This window comes from Capricornis sumatraensis, chromosome 8 (genome assembly GCF_032405125.1).
Source record: "Capricornis sumatraensis isolate serow.1 chromosome 8, serow.2, whole genome shotgun sequence".
NCBI classification, from domain to species: Eukaryota; Metazoa; Chordata; class Mammalia; order Artiodactyla; family Bovidae; genus Capricornis; species Capricornis sumatraensis.
This window is the reverse complement of record NC_091076.1, coordinates 78,852,164-78,871,046: the sequence shown is the minus strand read 5'-3', so window position 1 is coordinate 78,871,046 and position 18,883 is coordinate 78,852,164. Positions and strand designations below refer to the sequence as shown.

Below are 18,883 nucleotides of genomic sequence, written 5' to 3'. Positions count from 1 at the left end.
TGTGTGTGTACAGATGGGTGTGTGTGTGTATACAGATGGGTGTGTGTGTGTACAGATGGGTGTGTGTGTATACAGATGTGTGTGTGTGTGTGTACAGATGGGTGTGTGTGTGTGTGTGTACAGATGGGTGTGTGTGTGTACAGATGGGTGTGTGTGTGTGTACTGATGCGTGTGTATGTACAGATGGGTGTGTGTGTGTGTGTACTGATGCGTGTGTGTGTATGTACAGATGGGTGTGTGTGTGTGTGTATACAGATGGGTGTGTGTGTGTGTGTACTGATGCGTGTGTGTGTGTATGTACAGATGGGTGTGTGTGTGTATACAGATGGGTGTGTGTGTGTACAGATGGGTGTGTGTGTGTACAGATGGGTGTGTGTGTGTGTACTGATGCGTGTGTGTGTGTAAAGATGGGTGTGTGTGTGTGTACAGATGGGTGTGTGTGTGTGTACAGATGGGGGTGTGTGTGTGTGTACAGATGGGTGTGTGTGTGTGTACAGATTGGGGTGTGTGTGTACAGATGGGGGTGTGTGTGTGTGTGTATACAGATAGGTGTGTGTGTGTGTGTACAGATGGGGGTGTGTGTGTGTATACAGATAGGTGTGTGTGTGTGTGTGTGTGTGTGTACAGATGGGGGTGTGTGTGTGTGTATATACAGATAGGTGTGTGTGTGTGTGTGTGTGTGTGTGTTGTCTGCATGCACTGGACGCACAGAGCCCAGCAGGCAAACAGAGGCTGGATGGTGGAGGAGGTGCCAGAGCACCCGGGTGACCGACAGTGGGGACCAGCTCGGGCCTTGCATCTGCCTTTCAGCCCGAGGGCCCTCAGATGCCGCGGGTCTTTCTTAGCGGCACTTTCAGAACCGTATCTGGACACACCCAACCCGTCCCCATCTTCTCCGCTGAGCCCCCGACCCCCACTCCTGCCTGCAGCTGCCAAGCACCCAGCTCTGCTGTTCCAGCCGTTTATCAGTTTTGCTCCCAATATCAAGGGTGTGCAACAGCATTAGGGCAAATTCCTCGGGCCCTGTGCAGTCTGGTGGGAATCAGCTTTCAAGTCCACATGAGGGTTAAGCCCCTCAAATGAGAGGGGCCAGCTGTGCTAGGTACCACGCTCATGGAAAGAAGTAAGGCCGCAGGCAGCCTGAGTGATGGTCTCCACATGGTGTGCGTGCTGACAGTAACAGCAGCTCTGGTTCCTCACTTTTCCTTTGCTTGTACCAATGATTGTAACAGTGTGGTGTGCACGCTGTGTGCCAGACACCTCCTCTACATCATCTCACTTAATCAACTCTGTAACACTTGGGATGAGGGACTATTATTATTGTTGTTGTTGTTAAGTTGCTCAGTCATGTCTGACTCTTTGCTAACCCATGGACTGTAGCATACCTGGCTTCCCTGTTCTTCACTATCTCCCAGTGTTTGCTCAAACTCATGTCAATTGTGTTGATGATGCCATCCAACTGTCTCATCCTCAGTCATCCCCTTCTTCTCCTGCCCTCAACCTTTCCCAGCATCAACGTCTTTTCCAATGAGTCAGTTCTTCGCATCAGGTGGCCAAAGTATTGGAGCTTCAGCACCAGTCCTTGCGATGAATATTCAGGGTTGATTTCCTTTAGGATTGATTAGTTTGATCTTCTTGCTGTCCAAGGGACTCAAGCGTCTTCTTCAGCACAATTCAAAACCATCAGTTCTTTGGTGCTCAGCCTTCTTTACGGTCCAACTCTCACATCCGTACATGGTTACTGGAAAGGCCACAGCCTTGACTAGATGGACCTTTGTTGGCGAAGTGATGTCTCTCCCCTGATATCATTTCAATGCGTATTTATCTGGCTGTGCTAGGTCTCAGCTGCATCACTCGGATCTTGGATCCACTCTGGCAGCATGCAGAGTCTTTAGTGTCAGCATGTGGGATCCAGACCCCTGACCTGGGATTTAACCCGGGCCCCCTGCACTGGGAGTAGGGAGTTTTACCCACTGGGCCACCAGGGAAGTCCCAAGAAGGGACTGTTATTATCCCCATTTTCAGATGGGAAAATTCCTAGCCTGGGGCTAGGGACCACCTGCTGCTCTTCTGGTAGCAGAAGTTCCATCCCAAGTAATGTCCCTGTTAAGGGGGGGGTGTGGGGGAGAAACAAACATCAGGAAGCTTTTCTGCTCAGACTGGGGACCCCTGGGGGGCTACAGGTCCACTGTTGCCCACAGCTTCCAAGGACTCAGGCACGTTCTCAGCGGCTTGCGATGAGCCATGGTGACTGTGAACTTGAAGGGGGCAGGGCAATGACGGCAAGAAACAGGCCGCTCTGAGACGGGCGGGCCCTGGATGCGGTGGGTAATTTCTCCCTTCTCATCACAATTCCGTTCACGGGAGACTCCCGGAATGTCTTTATCCATCACAGATGGTTTGAGGAGATGATAAATTAATATCGTTTAAAGGGAGGCCTGGCTGAAATGGTTAAATGGTAACGTCTTCTTTGCTGGCTCTAAAGAGAAAGAGCCCCCGAGTCCATAAAGAAGACAAACGGTAAACAAAACCGCCTATCCGTCTTGACAGATTCCAGGACGAGTATCACTCACACATCCTTCTGCAGAGAAAGGGGAGAAACTCATCTCGTCTGACTTTGTATAGGACAACAGCCCAGGCCATAATGAGGCCTTCCCAGGGCTGTGAAATCGCACTGAATAGCAGAGAGTGCAGCCGCCTGCTCCCTGGGCATGTTGACTACAGCCCTTTGTATGCACTAGCACTGTCTGGTTCCAAACTAGGGGAGGGGAGAAAGAACCCAACAAATTTGTTGCTACGAAACTTCCCTTGGGGGGGATGGCATAATGATGCTTGGGACGGAATGCCCTTGCTCCAAGCTGTTCTTGTCTGGGTCCACCCCTGCTCTCAACTGAACAAGGTCAGGTGTCAGCCCATCACCAGCAGTGTATGGGTGGCCTCAGGCCCATACTTGTGGCTCCTCCCAGGCCCTGGGAAGTCAGGGACTCAAGGGGCCCTCATGACTTTTTCCAGGCACCCTTAAGTCAATGGCTGAGTTGAATCAAGAGGCACTGCTGGCTGTCCCATTTTCCCCATGAAATGCATGTGAGACAGAGCAAAGAAGTGCAGCTTTCACCGCAGGGCTACAATCTACATGATTCTGGAAGCCTCTGACAGTGAACCATCAGGGATCAAAATACTGGGATCAAATGCTGCCACCAAGGGAACCATCTCCTTAAACCATCTAGCCCTGGGAAGACAAGACAGTGGAATTCTCCGAAGGCGATGAGAGAGACCCCTGTCTGAAGATCTTGAGGGTACACATTCCCCTGCTAGCATCTGAACAATAGCTGGTTCCCCCTAAATCTCAGGGTCTTTCTCAGTGGGGGAACTGTGGACTCCAAGTTCCCACATCTCTAAGGGGGTGACATCAGGAAAAAAGAGCTAAGGGGAAAGATGGGGAACTTTCAAGAGATGCCTTTCCTCAGAGTGAAATGGCAGGACCTTTCAGGTCACATTCTTCTTCTCACCAATCAGAGAGCATATCTTCCATGTGTTGTCTCTTCTCACCAATCATGAAGCAGAGCCCTTCAGGCAATGCTCTTCCTCACCAATCAGGAGGCAGGATCCTTGAAACACTGTCTTCCCTCACCAATCAGGAGGCAGGATACTTGAAACATGGTCCTCCCCTGCCGATCAGGAGGCAATGACAGTCTCACTTCTAACACATTTCCCTAGAAGGATAAGCAAGTATTCTTTTGAGCAGATTCCATCCTTAGATTTTTCTCCTCTTCCATGGGTCCTTCTCTCAGAGTTAACATCAAAGCGGTTGCTGTCCAGGGCTGGGAGGAAAGACAAAGCCAACCAGGCCCGCCAGAGCATTTGAAAGAAGCCAGGACCCCACCCTCACCTGCCTGTATCTGTTCTTCCTGGAAACCAGCACAGGAAGCCTGCAGTTCCACACCACTGAACCAGAGTGGCAGAGCCCCAGAGGATGGTCTGCAGGTTCCCAGGACCCTGTGGCCTTCTGAGATCTCACTCTGAGCAGTGTCAGGCCACACACGGCCCTTCTCTCCCCACGGCAAGAGGAAAGGGAGGGGATGCAGATGGCAAGATGACCAAGGCCTTGCTCCTTCCCGACTCTCCAGGGGACATGCCCTTCCTTCTCTGACAGCTGAAACTGGCACTACAGGAAGTGACCACTGCCCTTCCAAACAGAGCCCAGATCTTCTCATTCACGGGCACAGGGCTGCCCACCTGACTGGCCCCCGTTGAGTAAATTTTTTTGGCCAAATCCTCAAGAAAACTATGTGCAGCCAGTTGTTTACAAGACCCCAACTCCAATTTCTTCTGTAGAAAAAAGACAACAAAACACTTGGGCACAAGGCACTGGCTACCTTCCAACTACTGTCTCTGAAAACCCAAAGCCCTCCTTCCCTGGTGCCCCTGCCTTCCTGCTACTGTGGATATTTCTTGGGTCCCTTTTCCCAGATCACCTTTCTCAATTTCTGGTCAAACTCTCCTGGGGCTTTCTTACCTGGATCAGTTGTTTTTAACATGGAAAACAGCCCAGCTACCTTAATGCTTAAATTTCTCTCAGCAACCACCAGAGGCAGCCTTAGGTCCACAGAACTGGAAAGAGACCTTGTGTGAGGGAAGCCACCCTGTTCATCTCTGCTCATTTGGAATCTCAGGGACTTCTCTGGGAGAAGACAGACTGGGAATCTGTTTTTTAGAAAAAAGCTTTCTGCAACAGTAGGGCAGACTGCATGGGCCCCACACTCAGAAGGGCACAAACTAGGCTGAAACTCTGCTTGCCATTTTGAAAGTCTTAGCAATTCCTGAACAAGAAGAAGTCCCATATTTTCATTTTGCACCGGGGCCCACAAATTATGTAATCAGTACTCCACACAAGTGCCCAACATCTGGTGGATTTCCTGTTAAGAAGATGATACTCTGGCTTCATCCAGAGCTAAGCAGTAGCCATAGAAAGACTTCTCTGCTGCAGCTCCTCATCCAGGCCTAGGTTGGCTTGGGTCTCTCCTGCCTCAGGGTCTTTACAGGCCCATGTGAGGACCCCAGCCACACTGGCTTGTGGCCCAAGAGCCCTCGGAGATGAATATCTTCCCAAGAAGTCAGGTTCTCAGCAAGCAGTGTCCCTAGGCCCCAAGTTTTGGACCCAGAGAGCCTTGGTTCCTGGAATTCCCAAAAACAAATGCATGTGGCAGGGTGGGGAGGAGGAGGGGAGCACTTCTCCCCTCCCCCATTGTCACTAAATTCCCTGGCATTTCATCAACTCCTTGGAGTCATCTGATCATGGCTTCATGTTTGTTAGTGGGAGGAAACAAACTGCAGAAAGTTAAAACATTACAGCTTGCTTCAATGAACGAAACTAGAGACCCCCGTCTCCGTTTAATTTTTTGTCCTGAGAAGTGAAACTATTTGCAGGTGGATTAAATGCTCCTTCTGAACCCCTGCCTCTCACCCCACGTCCCCCCTCCCCAAGTTGCCGACATCTGTGAAGGTGTGCATCTGTTTGAGTGTTGAGGGCTGGAGGAGGGGGCGGGGGGCTGGGGTGGGGTGGGGGGTGGGGGGCGCACACCTCCAAAGAAATGCATCTGCGAGGTTTTGGTGAAAGAGAGTCCTTTGTGCAGAGAGTAAGCCGGGAGAACATGACCCCCGCCCTGCGGTATGCGGCACACCTGTGCGGACAGAGGGGGCGGGGCCGGGAGCCCTGCACCCTCGCAGGGATCACCACCCCCCTTTCTTCTCCCTGAGTAGCGTCTCCACTGCCCCTTTGTTCCGGCTTACACCTCCAAAAGGCGTGCATGCATGCGATGATCTCAGTGTGGGGATAAGAATAAAAGAGGTAGAGGGGGGGAAAATAGATAGATAGACAGATATAGATAGATAGATAGATAGATATAGGGAGACAGAGGGGGCGCTGGGGCCTCGCCCCACCTACCTTTGCAAGCCTTGCGGTGGGTGATGGGCTTGCCCAGGTCGCGGTAGTAGCCCTCCTTGCAGTAGTGGCAGTGACGGCCGGCTGTGTTGTGGCGACAGTTAAGGCAGACGCCCCCGCTCTTGCGCCCCGACAGCTTGTAAAGCTCCATGTTGAAACGGCACCGCCGGGCATGCAGGTTGCAGTTACAGGCTGCGGGAGGCAGGGACTCGGGTCAAAAGGGGGCCACCGAAGACTCTGGACATCCCCTCCAGTTCCCCCTCCATAGCCCGACCTCAAGGCAGCCCCTTCTCTGGGAGCTTTTCCTAGGCTCCCCTGTTTGCATCCATCAGCCCCTACAGACCACCTGACTGTGCCTGACCCATTGCCAGGCACTTGCTTCCCTCCCCATGGAGAAGGTTCAATCCCTGCAAAGGGTCACCACCTCCACCCTCTATCTATCCCCAGTCAGAGTTGGGAGGTGCGGCTGGCATCCTTCTCGTGCCCAAATCCTGTTTGTCATTGGCTGAACTGTGCCCCTCCTCTGCCCCCATTCATATGCTGAAGCCCTAACCCTAGAATCTCCAAATGTAACTTGTATTTGGAGACATCCTGGCAGACAGAGGGCTTCCCTGATGGCTCAGTTGGTAAAGAATCCGCCTGCAATACAGGAGACCCCAGTTTGGTTCCTGGGTCGGGAAGATCCGTTGCAGAAGGGATAGGCTACCCATTCCAGTATTCTTGGGCTTCGCTGGTGGCTCAGCTGGTAAAAAAGAATACGCCTGCAATACGGGAAGGAGACTTGGGTTCAATCCCTAGGTTGGGAAAATCCCCTGAGAAGGGAAAGGCTACCCACTACAGTACTCTGACCTGGAGAATCCCATGGACAGTATAGTCAGACACCACTGAACGACTTTTACTTCACTGGCAGACAGAGGACCTACCCTAGAAATGGGGTCCTCTCTCGTTTTAATGAGGACACTAGGGTGGGCCCTAGTCCAAGCACTGGTGTCCGATTTTCATAGAGAGGAAGTCTGGACACACAGAGAGGCGGCAGGGGTGCAAGTCAAGAAGAGAGGTCTCAGGAGAAACCAGACCTGCCCACACTTTGATCTTGACTCCAGCCTCCAAATTATAAGAAGTACACATGTGTTGGTTTACGCGTCCCAGTGGGAGGCATTTTATCACTGCAGCCCAAGCAGATGCACGTACTTCTTCTGAGCATCACTTCTACCCATGCACGCTCCGCACGTCCTTGCGCTCCAGACACTGACCTGGACTCTCCTTTCCCCCACCTCCTCCTGCACGATCTCCCTTCCTGCCATCAACTTCCTCCCACAGTGTGGTAGCCACGCTCCTGGCAGCTGGGTCCTCTGGACAGGCCCTCAGCATCCTGCCCCTGGCCTTCACAGTTCTGTCTAATCCTGCTTCCCTCTGCCTGTTCCCCACACGAGTGCTCCTGTGGACTTTTCCCCTCCGCTCTGATGCTCTCCCGGGTCTGCCTGGTTCCCCCCTCACAGCAGTGACCACCTCTGTGCTCCTGACCCGCAAATCCACATTTCCGGCTTCCACTTCGAGGTCTTCATGTGGACCCAGAGGCGCCTCCCCCAGACCCATTCACTGCTCTCCATCCATCAGACCTCAGACTCCGCCCTCCCCCCACCCCCGCCCCACTGAGCCCTCCAGGCTCCCAACACTGTAACTGGAGCAGGAGTTCTGAGCCCCTGTCTGAGGATGTCCAGCACCTACTTGAAATTTTTCAGTGCTCCCCACTGAATAAAACCAAAGTCATTTAACACTGCCTCCAGGGCTCTGTATAAACTGGTTCAGCTCCTCTCTCCCACTGTAGCTCTGCTCAGCCCCCCTCTCTTCTTAGGCTTCAGCTGTATCAAACCCTTTCAGTTTCTGGAGCAGGCTGCATATGAGGACCCCTCACCTGTCCCCTCTGTGGGGACAGACATGTGCTGCTCCTTCCCTCCTAGGATTCTCTGCTCTCAAGCCCCCTTCTTATCTGACTGCCTCCTCCCATCAGCCCTTTCTTGGTTTCAATGTCACTTCCAGGCCCATCTTCACCTTCCGCCTGCCCAGCTTACACACAAAGGCTCTGAGCTCCCCAGGCACCCAGGAGGGCCCCACCCCCCTCAGCTTTCCTGTTACCCTGTGACACTGTTACCTGTTTCTTCTTTAGGCTTCTAAATCGGGGGTATCTCCAGCTTAAATCTGGCCTAATCTTGCACACTCTACAACGCAACTTGCTTTTGCACTAAGCTTGTTTTAAATAGCCTTTTTTCCCCCCTGACTGCACCACATAGCATGTGGGCTCTTAGTCTCCTGATCAGGGATTGAACCCGTGCCCCTTGCATTGGAAGCAGAGTCTTAACCACTGGACCACCAGGGAAGTCCTAAATCACCTTTTATGCAATTGTTAAATATATGTTTAATACCAGACACTTGAAAAACAAAAGCAGAAAGGTTAAAAAAAAAAACGCACTCAAGTTTCCACCAACTGCTGTTAATATCGGGTCTTTCCCTGCAGGCTTTAATTAACATTTATTCAGCTGTGGAGCTCTTTCTTTCTGACAGACATGGATCATCCATGTACCTCTCGCTTCCTAGCCTATTTTCGCATGATGATGAATATTTTTTAATGTCAGATAACGTCCGTCATAATTTTGAAAGTCCTCCACTGTATGAATACACGAAATGGGCTCCTTGGAAACAGAAGTTGATGCAGTAAAAAGCTGGGCCTTGGGACCTCCCTGGTGGTCCAGTAGTTAAGACTCTGCCCTGCAATGCAGGGGGTGTGGGTTCAAGCCTTTGTTGAGGAAGATCCCACATGCCACGAGGTGTGGCCAAAAATTCAAAATAAAAAGCAGCGCCTTCCCGGGTTGGGCAGTTATTTCCAGTTTTTCACTATTATAAACAATACAGTGGTAACCACCTTTGAACACACATATGTGTACTCTGCTCTGATGACTGTCATACAGTAAATTTCTCAGGACAGAATTGCTATGTTAAATTTTGGTGTTTTTAACTTGAGATCCCAAATGCCAAATTGCCCTCAAGAAAGGCTGTCCTGGTTTACTCTCCCACTAGCAGGATGTGAGAGGTCCTACCTACTTCCTATTCTCCACACTGTTGAAAAGAAAAACAGCATGCATTTGGTATCAGCATTCCTTTTTTTTTTAACCTTTGCCAATTCATCTGGAAAACACACACGCACACAATTTTAATCTGTATGTCTTTGATGACCAGTGAAGTTGGACATTTCTTGGTGTGGTTGTTTTTCTACTTATATTTCTTTTTTTGTGTATGCACTGCCTGTTCATGTCATTTGCCCAGTTTTCAAATAAAGGTGGGGTTTTTTTTCTGATGACATCTACTGTATTTGTATGTTTTATATACCAGTTGCAAATATTTTTTACCAGTTTCTTATTCACATACTACTTTGCTGATTTAAAAAATTTTGCCTCTTTCATTTTTCTCTCTGATGTTATGATAAACTTCTTTAAATATTCTTCCTAGAGCCACTCTCCAAATGACACACTATTTACAAGTAGAGATGGATGAGGGTTTTAGAGGACGTGCTGTGTGTGATACAAGAGAAAAGACCTCAGCTTAAGCCTGAAGTCTGGAAGAAGCATCCAGAAGCCAAATTAGGCCAAAGAATGACTCCCAAGAGCTTTACAAGTTTCCCCTCATCACCTCCAGCCCTCAGGGCTGAGTTCAACTAGATACAAAGAAACCTCTTCAGCCATGCCCTGCCCAGGGAACCATACAAGTTCACTGTCGCTGGGGACTCACTCAGCCAGACTTGGGGAGAGGGTGCTGTTCTGAGGGGTTAAGCAAACTACCAGCCTAGGACCACCGAGCCAGGAAATGGGGGCCCAGGACTAGGGCCCAGGTCTCTCGGTTCCTGGCCAATTGCCCCAAAGGAAAGGACCCAGGTCCCTGGAAGGAACAGCTTGCCCTAGACCAAGGGTCAGAATCCAGATCTTTTCTACTAGGACAGAAGTCACAAGCCCCTGGCATAGGGATCTGGAAGGATCTCCAGGGTGACACTTCCTCAGGCCTCTGGGCTAGGAGAAAGGCCTCAGGAGTAGTATCTTCTGGTCCATCTCAGAGGCAGATGCTAAGCTGGTAGTCACATCTGTAAAGTCAGCCCAGCTGTCCCCCGTGACCTCCTGGGAGCTCAGCACCCCGCTTCCCCACTCCAAGGGAAACCTCTGGCTGGTATCTCTCTTCTACCTTCCACACACCTTCCACCAACCGAAGCTCTTCCCAAACAACCGGTCACACAAAAGAAAGCTCAGAAACTGAACATCAAAAGGCAGGGCTCCCCTGCCCCCCGCGCTGTCCCCCTCCTCCCGGAGCTGTCAGAGGACATCAGTGACCATTGCCCACACTCAGGCTTCTGCAACGCATTTTACAGCTTGTTTTCTTTTCTCTTTGTTTTATTTTCTCTGCGCAAATGGAAAAATGCGTCGGGCCAAGCAGCTCACATCTGGAGCCCTCGGCTGCAAACAGGGATGTCGCCTGGCTCCCAGCCTGTCCTCTGCCCCTTCCTTGGAAAGACACCTTAATCCCTCACGCCTTCCTGTTTATCTCCTGCCTCTCTTGGAGGCAAAAATATTGGGTATTAGTTCTGTTATCAGATTTCAAGGCGGGAAGGAAAGCGGAGGTTTGTAAGAATGGAGAGGTCAGCCCGGGAGACCAGGGAGGGCAGAGGGCGGCACAGCTTAGAGGAGCACCTCTGCACCCTGTCCAGGGGGTCCCCTGGCCACTCAAGGGAGCTGGTCTGGCCTGCTCCCCAAGCACCATGCCCTCCTTCAGCTGTTGCGTGGAGATCACCAAGGACATTTCACGGACAGCTGCATTTCAGACCCAGAGGCATGACATGGGGACATCTGGAAAGAGGAAGGAGAAAGCGAGCTCCTCACCCACCACCCAGCAGGGAAAGGGGCCCAGGAGATGGGGTCCCATTTTCCTCTCCTATCAAAAGGCCTTCTAAGCCTCTTCATGCATCTGTCAACACCACTCCTTAAGCTTCTATGAGCTTCTCCCACCAACCTGGACTATCCAACCCCTCACCACCTCCAGGTGGTTTAATCAACACACAGGTAGGTGCTCCAGCTTTGTGCCACGTCCAGTGCCACAGGCCCTGAGGGAGACAGGGGCTCCTGGTATCATAGATGGATGGGGCAGATGAGCAAGCTCTTACATAAAGTGGGACAAATGCTTCCCTCAGTGGGGCTGGTTCCTGGAGGATGAGGACAGTGTTCACCCTTATATCTGCCAGCCCACAGCAGACCTCGATAGCTTTCATTGTACAAATGAGAGAAAAAGAGAGCAAAAATAAGAAAGCAAGAGGGAAGATGGATGGATGGACGGACGGATGGATGGGTGGCTGGCTGAGTAGATGGACACATGGATGATGGATGGGCTGGTGGGTGGGTGGGTAGGTGGAGGGATGGATGATGGGCGCATGAATGGATGAGTGTATGGGTAGACGGGTAGGTGGGTGGATATATGGATGGGTGGGTAGATGAGTAGAAAGATCAGGTAGGTAGATAGGTGGAAATATAGGATAAGTGGGGGACTGACACCCACTGCATTTGTGATATTTCTTGTGGCTTTGAACTCCTTTAAACTTGTCCTGCTGTTTTAACTCATTGATTCAGCTCCTGTCTGCTCAAGTGGACTGCAGTGCTCCAAGGAGAAGAACCTGCATTAGGATGCCCTGGACTCCTTCCGGGACCCCAAGGAAGGCCTAGTAAGACCTCACACACCATGGCGACTGAATCCGCACCTGTTGGTTTGATAACGAACCCGTTGGTTTGTTGCTTTTACTAGTCACAGGAGCTGGTCCTCCCCTGAAAGGTGTGATGTGCTAACCCCAGTCCCCCCAGGGCTCTCCCAGGCCCTGGGAGAACCCAGCACACGTTGCTAAGCTGGATCCTGGCCCTGTCTCTCAGAGACTCAGGTCCCAGCTCCCCTGAATGCCATGTGGCTCAGGGCCTTGTTCAATGGGCCCCCTCAGAGCTCTGAGCGCAGGGTCCTCCCCACTTTCCCCACACACAGGATCCATCCTAACATTTCCTCCTGCCTTCCAAGTCAGTACTTCTGAGAAAAGTTGCCCAGGTTAGTCTGGCAGCACAGCAGGGCACTCTGGACTCACGTATCTGCAACTGAACTGCCCCAAATAACCGGCCCCTGTGTGTTCCACCCATAGGCTGGGGGCTTTGTATGCAGGAAACAGTCCCTAGCCCTGGGCCACCTGAGTGCCCATGGAAGCATAGCTCTCAGACCTGCCATGAGACCCCTCACTCATTACTAGTGAGACTAGCCCCCCAACTGTCTGATCCAGCTGTCCCTCCATCAGTGGACCATTCCATGAGCGAAAATGGAGCTAAGGGCAGTCACCACTTTCACTGGTTAAGCATCTTTCTGATTAAAGATTTCAATGTTACTATCATTTTAGACCTATTGCTTAAGTCACCTGCTTCAAATATGAACATCTCAGGTGTCTCTCCAGCTCAGCTGAGCGCCTGACACTTTTAAGCAACTTGATGTCAAGATTTCAACAACTTAAATGGAATGGACACATTTCCACATGTCCAGGCTACCGGGACAGGTGGGGACACAACGGGCACTTACAGGGTTGGAGGGGGGAAGGGGCTGCCTCTATTTCCAGTTCCTTTGCTAATTTGGTCTGTGGCTACCAGGTGAGGCCCACAAGACCTACTCAACGACACACGAAATGTCCAGAACATTCCAGGTAGGGGATTAGACCAGTGGTTCTCAACCACAGGCCATTCTGTCCCCCAGCAGACGTCGGACAACGTTACTACAGACATTTTTGGATGTCACAACTGCCAAAGGAGCTGCTATCAGCATCTTGAGGACAGACACCAAAGTCCTACCCAGCACAGAGCAGACACAGCCAAGTCATCCCGCCCCAAATGCTAACACCGCCAAGTGTGAGAAAGCCTGGGTTAGAGAAATGGTGAATCCCTCAGCCCAAGGGCAGGGGAAGCTTTACATCCTCGGCTGCTGCCTGTAACAGCAAACTCTGCAGCTTCAAATGCCACCCAGGGAGCTGCAGCCGTTTCTTCCTTCAACAAATGCCAACTGAAGCCTTTAGAAGGACCAGACTGTGGTGTGAGCAGACAAGACAGAGATCTGCCCTCAGGGCGCTTCTGTCTCAGAAGAGAGCCAGAGGGCAGGCAGTCTGGTAACCACACTGTAGACCTGGAATTTCCAACTGTGCCTAGAGCCATGGGAGCTTCAAGGCTGGCTCAGTGGTAAAGAACCCACCTGCCACTGCAAGAGATGGGGGTTTGATCCCTGCATCGGGAAGATCCCTTGGAGGAGGAAATGGCAACCCACTCCAGTATTCTTGCCTGGAGAATCCCATGGACAGAGGAGCCCGGCAGGCTGCAGTCAAAAAGGTCACAAAGAGTCGGACAGAACTGAGTGCGCGTGCTAGAGCTATGGGGGTGGTACTGATGCTCAGGGAGGCCGTTCTGCTGAGATCAGATAGAGACAGCAGGGCCTGAAAAAAAAATCAGAGGACAGAGAAGTATTCTTGCCATGGCTGCAGACGGAACTCTCTGGGAAACCTGTTCAAATGCAGATTCTGATTCAAAAGGGCCAGGAGGGGCCTGGGAGTCTGCATCTCTAACAGCCATGGCCCCATCCCGGGCACTGCCGCTACTGGTCCACAGACCAGCAGCGAAGGTTAGTGGCATTAGAACTAAATTGAAAAGAAATCAGTTGGAATAGAAGCCACTCTGGAGAGAGAGCCCATGGGGAGGCAAAGATGGCGTCTGCAATGGAGCTGTGGGGGGAGGTCTGCGTTCAGAAGAAACCTCTGAAACGACTGGTTCAGAATAGCAAAAATATCTGAGAGTTATTTTTAAGAATTTGGGGTAGTTTGTATTTCCTTTTATTTAGTCTTTTTCTACTCTACTTGGTATACTGTTTATTTAGAAATCGTTTGACCCTTTTTTATAAATGTTAAGTATTCCGCCCCCAGGGGTGGCTTCTTGGAGCCCAGTTCCAGCTTCTCCGAGATGACCAGGCTGAGGTATCATGGCTCCCCACACACCTGGCTCCCGCCAGCACCTGGGGACACTGTGCTGGGCTCTCCAAGGGCCTCAGCCCACCCAAGCATTTCTGCGGCCCCCACCCCTTCATGTCTACAGGTGAGCTAGGCATAAGAAAAATGATCACTGGCATACGTCAATTTGCAAACTCCAAACTGTAGGTTTCGTTTTTACTAATGGCAAATCTGGTAGCCCATAGGTTTATTTACTCACTCAGTTGTTATTTCCTGGGCACCTACTACATGCCAAGCTCCAGGCAAGGGGCTGGGATAGCACAGTGGGCAGGACAAATGTGGTCCTTCCTTACCCTGGCAGAGTCTTCAGGGATACCTGGTATATGAAAAAGTCTGGTCAATGCTGCTGTCAGCTCACTACTGAGGACTACCCCTTCCCCCTGAATACAGGGCTTAAAGCTTGTCACCTGGACATCAGCTGCCAAAGCGACATGGTGGTGCCCAGCTGGTGTGAGCCAAAGAGGCTGTGCAGCTGCTAAGAGACTAGAAGCATCTCATGGGAGCCATTTGGTTCCAGCCAAGGCTTGAGGGCTTGCAGTCATTTGCAGAGTGCGTTGTGTTGTGTCCAAGTGTCAGCTTCAATCTGAACGACTGTTGAACATACCACCTAGACACAGCCAGGAGGACTGGACAACTCGCTTGTCTGGAAGAATACCCAACAGTCCAGGCTGGGTGTGACAGTGCCCAGCTGAGCTAAGGATTGATCCACGGGGCTCCAGGGGGTTCCCAGAAAGACGATGTGACGCCTAAAGACATGAGACAGGACCACCAATGACAACCCCCACCAGACACTGCACACTTCTGCACGAGGGCTTGTCCATCTCTTCATTCAATAAATATTAACAGAGCCCCTTAGATATGCCAGCCTCTGAGTTGGGAATAAAACCTGGAATGAGACTGATCCTGCTACACTTTGCTTGTTCCAGACTACATATGGTCCTCCTTCCTTCTCTTGAGGTTTGCTTTTGAATTCAAGGAGGCACTAAATCCCTGCCAAGAACCCAACATGGATGGTTCTCAAACGTGAGTGTGTAGCTGAGTGCGTAGAATCACCAGGAGCGCCTGCCAAAACAGAGGCAGCTGAACCCCACACCCAGGACTTGTTGTTCAGTAGGCTGCAGGTGGGGCATGACCCCCTGTGCTGCTAACACCACCCCAGGTGATGCTGACGCTGCCCGTCCCAGGGCCACACCATGAGGACCACTGGCTCAGAACATGCAGAGGCAAAAAAAGATGCGTGAAGGCAAAGAAAGGACCTAGAACCTCACACTTGAGTGGAGTTATGATTGTTGCTGTTGTTATTGTTGTTTAGCCACTAAGTCGTGTCCGATTCTTTGAGACCCCATGGACTATATAGCCCACCAGTGTCCTCTGTCCATGGAATTCTCCAGGCAAGAATACTGGAATGGGTTGCCATTTCCTTCTCCAGGGGATCTTCCCAACCCAGGGATTGACCCCGCATCTCCTGCAGTGGCAGGTGAACTCTTTACCACTGTGCCATTATGATTAAGTAAACTCAAAGTGGCACACAACTAATACAACATCACAAGGTTGCAAGGACGAGAGACAAGAGAACTGGAGGTGATTTGGGAGAGCGGGAACCTGAGTGCTACTCCTGGCTCTGCGGCTCACCCCTGTGTCCGTCAGTGGAAAGCCCCCGGCCTCTCTGACCCTCTGTGTTCTCATCAGAAAAATAAGGACATTGGGTCTGATGATCTCCGAGTTCTTTCCCAGCCCTGAAAGTCTATGGCAGAGGGACACCAAAACTCCTGGAGGTTAAGGGGCAGGTTCTACCTGGCAGGGATGCTTCTGGTAGTTTAGGAGGAGTGTGCTCTAGCTGCAAACAAGCCACAAGGGTGGGATTGAGTGGGTCAGGTGTTAGGAAGACCATTTTCAGCCTGCAGGTAGGTCAGAAATAGGGCACAATGGTACCATGGCTCCTGCAGACCGTGACCTTGATCTTCTGGAGGCGATGGGGCGTTCAGCATGGAAGCAGCCTCAGAAGGGGAGTAGTCGACAAGAATGGTAACCACCTGCTTCATAAGGGTGGACTCTCCAGGGCTCTGGGCAGAGAAAACCATTCTGAGGGAGAAGGTCGTTCGGTAGAGAGTTGATGCAGGAATCTCGGTGAAAGGATTTCCAAGAGGGCTGTCAGCAGTGAGGAACTTCCCTGGGTTGGGGAGAGGGGTGCCGAGAACCCCCTTGAAGTTGAGTTCTCACAGTGGGGAGTCGACCGAGCTTTCTGGAAATCTCTTTGACACCTTCTCTTAGGAGACAGAAGGCCTGCCAAGCCACAAAGCTTTTCTTTTTTTTTTTTTTAAGCTCCAACTTGAAAACAAAATCTCTGACCCCAGACCTGTGCTTTATCTCTGATATCAGAAACAGAATGGACAAGAGGTGGATCAAGGTGTAAGAAAAAAGAGAAAAAAAAAAAAACAAAAAACTAGAAAATGCTTTCAAAATCTTCCCCAGTGTCCCGTCCAGGAGGCTGGAGTTCCCAGCGGCCAAGGCGGGCTTTAGATGGTTCCTGATAAAGTCCCAGGAGAGAAGTGGCCTGTGTTTGTCGAGGGCTTAGAGAGCTTTAGCCGCGTCTGCACACAAAGGGGCCCTCTGTCAACAGTCCTTCAGGCCACTAATAGGGCTGAACAAACACCAGGGTAACAAGCTCTTCACACCTGTGGGGCTTGGGAAAGGCCGGGCCCCTTTGTCAAGACAGCGGACAAAAGAGCTGCTGGGAGCTCTCGCCCCCACCCAGCCAGACCTTCCTGGGCTTCTGAAGCAGGGCCTGGGGTGGGGTTGGGGGGTGCAGACATCTGAGATCTGCAAGCAGAAATGTGAACTCCATTCGGGCAGAGAGACAGTGGATTAACGCGATTCCCGCGCACAGTCAGAGGGCGGACCAGAGGCGGCCTTTCGAGGGCTGGGCTGGGGCCACAGTGGTGGGATGCGGGGTCGCAGGGTGAGAGACCGAGTGTCTTTCTCCCCCGAGGTCTGTGAGGGCTACCGGCCCCTCCCCAGGGGACCGCGCAGAACCATCCCTCAAATGGGCTTGACCTCCCCGTCACTTTTTCCACTGACTTTTTTTTTCTCCGTAAACATCGGAGCTTTTTCTTTCCCCTGCCCTTTTTTGGCTGCTGCGCCTCCCCCGAAGGCTTTGAAACGATCCTTCCTAACGTCTCCCAGACTTTTTTTTTTTTGCTGCCGAGGAATAACTCAGGGCTCCTGCCGCACAAACATCCTCCTCTCGGAAATGCCGGGGAGGCTTCAGTGAGCCCTGAGGAGCCGTCTCAGTTCTGGGTCTGCAGCTCCAGTTCCTCACACCCTCACTTCCCAGGGCCCCACCCAGGGCTCTCCCTCGGGGACCTCAGCCCCGGCCTGTGTGTTCTTCCCAACTCCAGTCGGGCCCCACCACCCCGATTCCCTCTTCCAACCCTCTTCTCACCTTGTCACTACCCTGTTCTGGAACCTTCCTCGGCCACCCACTGACTACAAGATGCCAACTCCCCTGCCCTCAAGGGTATTAATTTCAAAAGAGACGTCCAGAGCCTAGGAGTCTTGCTTCTCACTTATAACAGGGCCCACCCTGTGTGAACACCCCTGCCCACCCCCGGTCATGCACAAAAGGAAAATGGCACGTCATCCTCCAAGGGCAAAAACAGCATCTCAGGCTGCTGGGGGCTTCCAAGTTTTTCTAGTTTACCCTCTTGTCACAGAAGAAAGGAGAAAAAACGAGGCCCCGACGGGCAGAGAGACCTTGCCAAGGACCTGGAACTCGTTAGGGAGCTCTTTCCAGACCTCCAGCACAGTGAGGTGGCACGGCCATGGGCAGGAAGAAGCTTGATAAACCCCGTGGTTGCTGGAATTCATTTCCCAAGGCCGAGAGTTTTCAAAAGCAAAGAGATTGTCTGAGCAAAACTGCCCCCACCCCGCAAGCTCCACTCCCCATGAGATGCTGTTTCCTCCCAGCCTCTTCACCCTGCCCAGATGCCTTGTCTAGCAGCGGGGGGCTGCCTTCCAGCCTCCGCTCCCCAGAGGTGGCGCACACGGTCCCCAGGCTTTATTAACAGACACAGGAGAGCTGATTTGCCAGTTGGCCAAGTCTGGCCCCTGGCTCCCCCCCACACCAGAGTCATTTCCCATCTGTAACGGGTCCCATAGCCGAGTCTGGCACATGCCAGGCGGCAGCCTCCAGCGCCAGTGGGAGAGGCTGGCCGTGAGGCGCTTTAATGACTTGCAGCCGATTCTGTTCCCCTGACACCAGGCAGGAAAACATGCAACATGCAATTCCCAGGATACCTTCCCCCATGGTGCCACAACCCTGCGCTTCTCTGCTGGACCAGTTAATTGAATTCCACTCTGCAGATAACTTTGACGTGGGCTGGAAGCCTGGAGACCAACCTTGGCTGCACCCTCCACTGCTCTGGGGGATGCAACCCTGCACGGAGGACCACAAGAGCCCAGGACACGGAGGTTCCGGCTCATGGACGGGGCCAGGCTGAAGCCAGGGTCCCCACAGACCCTCTCCTGGTCAACACCAGCATGCCTTCTGGCTTCCTAATGTGCTCTCCAACTAGGGTAGCCAGACTTCACAAATAAAGACAAAGGATGCCCAGTTCAGCTGGAATTTCAACAAGCCCTTTTGAGTGAAGGTCTCTTCCAAGTATTGCAGGGTGGTCCTATCTCCGTCACCCTCCAGATCCCCATCAAACTGGTGCTTCGCCCAAGAGGTGATCTGGCACGACAAGCTTTTATCAAAGGTGGCTCTGATCCTCTCGGCACCTGAAAACCCCCAAAGAGGTTAAGAGGGTCCCCCAGTTCGTCAGGACCAGGGTGGGGTGCAT

At 52.0% G+C, this 18,883-nt stretch overlaps 1 protein-coding gene across 1 annotated transcript in view; it reads right to left on the bottom strand.

The window, feature by feature from the left end:
* NTN1 (netrin 1) overlaps positions 1–18,883 on the bottom strand; it is a 187,465-nt gene that overhangs the window by 60,004 nt on the left and 108,578 nt on the right. The window contains exon 2 of the mRNA XM_068977223.1: positions 5,945–6,133. Within this exon, the coding sequence (XP_068833324.1) occupies positions 5,945–6,133 (189 nt within the window). The remainder of the gene's footprint in view (positions 1–5,944; positions 6,134–18,883) is intronic.